This window comes from Monoraphidium neglectum (genome assembly GCF_000611645.1).
Source record: "Monoraphidium neglectum strain SAG 48.87 unplaced genomic scaffold scaffold00822, whole genome shotgun sequence".
Classification (NCBI taxonomy): domain Eukaryota; kingdom Viridiplantae; phylum Chlorophyta; class Chlorophyceae; order Sphaeropleales; family Selenastraceae; genus Monoraphidium; species Monoraphidium neglectum.
Window position 1 is genome coordinate 1 of NW_014012806.1, and position 6,112 is coordinate 6,112.

General features: G+C 63.6%; 1 protein-coding gene across 1 annotated transcript; it reads left to right on the forward strand.

Annotated features, from left to right (window-relative positions):
- Positions 1-4,271: 4,271 nt before the first annotated feature.
- MNEG_5488 (SOUL heme-binding protein) lies at positions 4,272-5,783 on the forward strand (the record flags this gene model as incomplete). The annotated part of the gene is made up of 4 exons (XM_014046033.1): positions 4,272-4,339; positions 4,838-4,895; positions 5,165-5,263; positions 5,676-5,783. The coding sequence occupies 4 exons, from the start codon at positions 4,272-4,274 to the stop codon at positions 5,781-5,783; spliced, it is 333 nt and encodes a 110-aa protein (XP_013901487.1).
- Between the last annotated feature and the right edge of the window lie 329 nt (positions 5,784-6,112).

Sequence of the window (6,112 nt, forward strand, 5' to 3'; positions counted from 1 at the left end):
TTGGTCGTGATGGCTGGCGCGCGGCCCCTCTGTCACGACCTGATGGGAGGGGCGTCCTGCATGCGGAGGCGCGTGAGGCGCAACATACGGACACAAGCGAAGCCGCCTCTACGCCCCCTTGCACCCTCCTCCCCCCCCCCTCCCACACACACACACGCGCGAAGGCACACTTGCACACGCACATCACACACACACACACACACACACATCACACAAACACATCACACACGTGCCCTCCCTGTTCCCAGGTCTTCAACAATTGCCTGGTCAACTCGGGCAAGACCCCTGCCGGCACACCCATCCCCGCCGCCGCCGGCGCCGGCGCGTGAGGCTCACCGCCACCTGCGCAATGCGGAGCTGCGGCATGGCTCGACCCCATGCGGCGCGACGCCCGGGCGGCTGAGGGGGAGTGCCCAGTGGGAATGACGGCTCGCGGGAGGGGGGGGGCGAGCGCAGCCGGGCGGCTGCGGCGCGCCTCAGACGGTTACTGAGGCTGGCTTCGATTATAGCTTCGATCATAGCTTGGGAGCGGAGGCGGCATTTCCCTACCAAGTCCTCATGCCAAGCCCATTACTGAACTGTTGCGTAGGTAATCTTGGAGGCGCGAAGCGCGCCCCGCCTGCACGGGCTGTTTTTGTTTCGTACGCCACCACTGGCGTCGTTTTTGTCCCGCAGCCACCACGCCGGGCAGCGGCATCGGATCACTGCTGTAACGTTCTCTATCTGTCCGTTCGATTTGCTGAGGCCGCGGCGGGAGTTGCTGGGTGAGCACCCATCACCCAAGGGACAGGCGCTCAGGCGCTGCGCGAAGCCTATTGTGCGACCTGCGTGTTGGCAGCCAACCACCCAGAAACCTGTGTCTCTGGGACTTGTGTAAAGGGGTTTGGGGGAGGGAGCGTGAGGCTCGCGCCTGGCGGCTGGGTGTGGAGGTTGCACCTGGTCAGCAGCACGTTGCCGCAGGGGTGAGACGGCACCCGGCCACCCTGCTGCAGCCAGCTGCTGAGCTCGCGGCATGGGCGCCAAACTCGGGCCGGCAGCGCGAGGGCTACACAGCAGCCTTCAGCAGGCGCAACCCCCCTCACATCTTGCAAGCCTGCATAGTACCACCTTGACACAAGCAGCCAGCCAGACAAGCAAACAATGCTGCAAGCTCCAGGGACAAATACCACCTGCGCTGACGAGCCGCTTCGACTGTAGCCCGCCCACGGCCAGATTGGGCTGCGCAGCGCCGCAGCAGATCAGCCGCCAACAGCGGGCTGCACAGTCAGCACCCGGCAGCCGTGGCACCTTCCTCGGTTGCCGCATTGCAGGACTGGGCCTCTCCCTGGTCTGCGCGCGCCCTGCCCGCCCCTCTGAAACGTTTTTGCGCAGCCATCTTTGCAGCCTGCCGTGCCTCAGAGCTTGGTAAGCGGTGGTCCCATCTGGAAGGCTTTCCTCCCGCTGCGCCAATGCTTGAACTTCTCATAGGGCTGGTGGCCACTGACCTGTTGTCCTGGCCGTGGCAGGAGTGTGACTGGCGTCTCTGCCTAAGGTTCCTTCGGGGCGCCCCTAGTGAGGCTGGCGAATGGACATCACTGCACCAAGCGACGCTTTTGAAGAGTTGCTATACAACCCTTGCCGCGTTCTGCCTTCCGCTCCACTCCTCCAACCGCGTTGCCACTTGCCGCCCCCCCAAATGTGCTGGCTGCCGCCACGGCTGGAGCGTCGTCGCTGCCGCTTGGGGCCATGCTAGACATTCTTGGCACGGCAGGGCACGTACCCACAGAGGCGGAGCGCACCGGTGGCTGCGGGCAGCGGCCCCCGCGTTGGCGACGGCGGCGCTCACGCTGCGGGTTCTGGCCGGGACGTCATGTTTGCATCTGCTCTGCGCGCGGCCGCAATGCTCACCCGATGAGGCCGCCTGGTTGCGGCGTGACAAGCATGCAGGGCGGGGCGCCCAAGGGATGACATCAGCGCTGAGCTGGCGTGCCTGAGCTAACCCACGTTAACGGACACTGGCACGGTACCATCACAGAGCAAGGGCGTGCCGTGGGTAAGGGGGAGAGGGAGGGAGCGGAGGGCGAATGCCCTGAGGCCCAACCGATGGAGCGCCTGCACGTGAGCAGGTGGGCAAAAGCTCAGGCGTTTGCGTTGTTGCGCCGCCTGCGATCAGAGGGTGCTCGTAGATTGCCAGTGATGCAACTGGTGCAATGTTCGCTGCTCAGCGCATGCCTCCTTGCTGCCGGTGGATGTAGAGGACGCACATTTGCTGCCTTGATCAGCAAGCTTGACACGCACGCATGCATGGTGACCTGCACATGCCGCATGGCAGCAGGCTGTGCATGGTACCGTACCATGTGTCGCAATTAATTACACTACTTAATCAGCTTGACATCGTATATTGAAAGCTGTCCGATCGCGCTCACAGTGACAGCGTGCCGCGCGCAGCAATCAGCAGCAATAGGACTTGATCCGGAGCGAATCAATCGAGGAAGATGGTGTTGAACGCGTGGCAGGTATGCCGAGGCTGCAATTGCTCTGCTGCCTGGCCAGCGACAGTGCTGAGGGCGACGTGCCGGCCGCACTGCGAGCTGCCCCGCCTGCACCCACACAAACAGCGCCGCATCCGTGGCGCCCGCCAACCACCACCAGACTGCCGTGGCGGTGGCGGGCAGCGTGGTGGGCGCCGCGGCGCTGCTATGGCCGCTGGGCATCTGGTACGAGGTGAGGCGGACTCCTGCAGTCCGTCATGCAGGCAGCCAAGGCACCCGCAGCGCTGAGCATGCGCAGCAGCAGCTGCGCCGTGCGCAACACACGGCTCGTGCCCCCCTTCATCGCGTACATGAAAGACCCTTCTACACGTGTTTTTGACAGTTGAATTAAACTTTCAACACCGTAGGTGCGCAAGTGTGAGAAGCCTAAGTACGTCGTCGTACGGGCCCTGGCCAGGTGAATGGGTGGGGGGGGGGGGCGCGAGTTGCGAGGGGTTGGGGCCGCTCCTTGGGCGGAGAGCTCCCCGGGCGAGGGCGGCAGCCAGCCCCGCCTCAGCCCCTCACGCTTGGGAGCCCATTTGGCGCCGGTGTGCCATCCGCGGCAAACGGCGGGTTGAGGTGGGGATGCGCGGTGAAGCGGCGGCTTGAGATGCCCATTCAGCGGCTGTGCCAAGCCCATCCTTGGTTTCGACCTGGCAGGCACTCCTGGCGTGACCAGTACCACAACAACGCAAACACCAAAAGTCTTCTGCTTCATGGCACAAAGTGCTTCACACATTGCCAACAACGTCTTCTGCCCACCCGCCGTTTTACTTTGCTGCCCCGCCTCTTTTGCCCGCCGCAGCGCCGCGGGCGACAGGCGCAGGTTCCGGCTGGGACTGGGGCAGCGCGCGGAGCTCCGGCGGTATGCGCCCATGCTGGTGGCTGAGGTGGAAGTCGAGGGCACGATGAAGGTGCCCAGCACCGCGAGGCCCCCCGCACCTTGCCTGCCGCACCCCCTCGCTGTGCCGCTGTTGCGCGTTCGCCCCAGCTCTGGTTTTGGCAGATCATCCCTAGAACTTTCGACGTGATTTGTGCTTTTTTGTGCACGCGATCGTGCATGGCGCAGGGATTGTGCCCCGTGTCTCCAATGGCTCGTGCCGGCATGCACAAGCATGCATGCGCACCTCCCTGCATGTCAAGGCACTCCCGCGCTGGCCTTTTGCAGGAGGCCTCTTCCGGCGGTTTCCGCAAGATCGCGCGTTTCATCTTTGGAGGGAACACGCGCCCAGACGGTGCAGGGGCGGGGGAGGCGGTGGCGATGACGTCACCTGTGAGGCAGGAGCTAATGGTGGGCCTGCACCGCGCGCGTTGTATCATGCGCGCGTGTGTTTCCGTGTGTGTAGATTGTTTTGTCTTGGTGTGCACGTCGGGTGTGCCTGCACATGTATACAGGGTGCCGGCAGCCCACTGTTCCATCGGCTCCAAGATCAGCTTTGTGTGCGATGGGGCCAGCAGGCATGGTCGCAACCCACGCCCTCATCCCCCCAAACCGCTACCCCTGCCCGCAGGGTCCCTCGCAGCCCATTGCAATGACGTCACCCGTGGTGAGGACGCGCGCTCACCAGCTTGCACCCTTTGCCGCAGCCTGCAGCGCTGGTCGCCTAGCCTGGACCCAAGCACGTGGCTTAGTCCCCAGGTTTTGCCGCCTGAAGCCCCGGCTGCCCTTGACACCCGTTTGGGGGTGTGTCGCCACCCAACTTGCATAACAGGAATCAACACCCTAGTGCTCCATTCCGACCCTGACACCAGGTGATGGCGATGGCGGGCAGTGAGTCGCTGCCAGCCGAGGCGTCCGGCAAAGTGCGGATGTCCTTCGTGATGCCCTCGTGAGTGCCCCCGCTATGGCCTGGGCGGGCGCGAAGAGGAAGCGTTGGCCTTTGATTGGCATTGGTGGGGCCCTGCCTGTGTTGGCCGGCCAGCGGGGCAAGGCTGTTGGCCGGCGCATGGGGCAGGTGCCCAGCTGGCTTTGAGGCCCTGACACACAGAGCCAAAGTTGCACCTTGCCTCGCAATCCCATCACAGCACTCCGTTCCAATGCTCAGCCCATTCGTCTTGTGTCAGCTACAATGCTAATGGGCCCTGTGGGTTGCAATTTGGGAGCTTGCGCTGTTGCCTGTCGCTCTTCCCACTTCTGCGTGCAACCCCTCATCCTCATGTTCACTCCAACCCCCTCACCCCATTATGCACATCTTCCCCGGGGAGCCCACCCCTGCACCCCCTGCACCCCCTGATTCCCGGCCCTGCCCCCTTTTAACCCCTCCCCAGTATCACCGCACTTCACCTCACCCCTTCACCACCCACCCCTGCACTCCCCACCCCCCCAGGCAGTACACTAAGGACACACTGCCGCGCCCCAACGACGCTTCTGTTGAGATTAAGGAGGTGAGATCCGCCCTCCCCGCACCCGCGCGTGCGCACGCGACGAAAAACAGTTCACTGCTTCTTTTGTGCCGCATTTTGGGGCGCGAGGCAACTCGCAGTGTGTCGTGCTGGGCTTTGAGGGGGAGCTGGGCACTACTGCAGGCCGGGCCTTTGCTTGACAGCGTAACCCCCTCTGCTAATCCGGCCCCGCCGCGTGCGGCTCGAGCTGCCATGTACGGCGGTGGCCACGGGCTGTCCACCTCCGCCTGCGCGCCTCTTTGCTTTATCAGGTCCCGGCGCACACGGTGGCGGCGCTGACGTTCCGGGGGCACGTCAGGGGGCGCAAGGTGGTGGAGGAGCGTAAGCAGCAGCTGCTGCAGATCATGGAGGTGGGGAGCTGTGCGGGTTTGGGGTTTAGGGGTTGGGGACGACATGGTTCAGGGCTTGAAAGCCACTGCAGTGTGTGTGCACGCGCGTGTGCATGAATCTCACGCATGAGTGGATGAGTACCTGCATGAGCTTGCCTGTGGGACGTTGCTGTGTGGTTTTTGGGGGCGGGGTGGCATGTGGGTTTCAGGAGTAAAGACTGCAGGTGCAGCAGGCAAGGGTCGATTAGAGAGATCTCGTTGACGTTGGAGCCGTTGGCTTGAGAGTTGTCGATTGTTGGAAGGGTTGCCTGCCGTCCTGCGATGCCCGCTTCAACCCTTTTCACCATTGGCACAGGGCTGTGCTCGCAGCCTCGCTCGTCCGTTCCCTCCCGCGCCCACTCGCGCCCCGCCTCGCTTCGTCATCATGTCACAGGCGGAGGGCCTGGTGCCGCAGGGCAACGTCGTGCTCAATCAGTACCACCCCCCCTTCACCTACGGCTGGCAGCGCGTCAACGAGGTCTGCTTCGAGGTCAGGGAGTGACGGGGCAGTACGCCACCAGGTTCCGCAGCCGATGACGTCACTGTGATGTCACATCGACGGCGTCGGCGGCGGCTCGTACCGACGGATGGATGCGGCGCCCGATGAGTGGCGAATTTCGGGATGTCGCGACTCTGGTGCGCAGCTGAGGGTTTAGGGTGCGCGTCGCCCCTAATCTCTTGTTGGGTTGCCACTGTCACAGCGCGCGTAGCCAAATTTTCCCTCATACTTCTGAGCTGGTGGTGGCTGTGCCCTACAGGAGTAGGGCGCAACAGACAATCTGTAGTATTCTGTCTGCCGTCGCTCTGCATGGCTGTGTACCTTCCAACCTC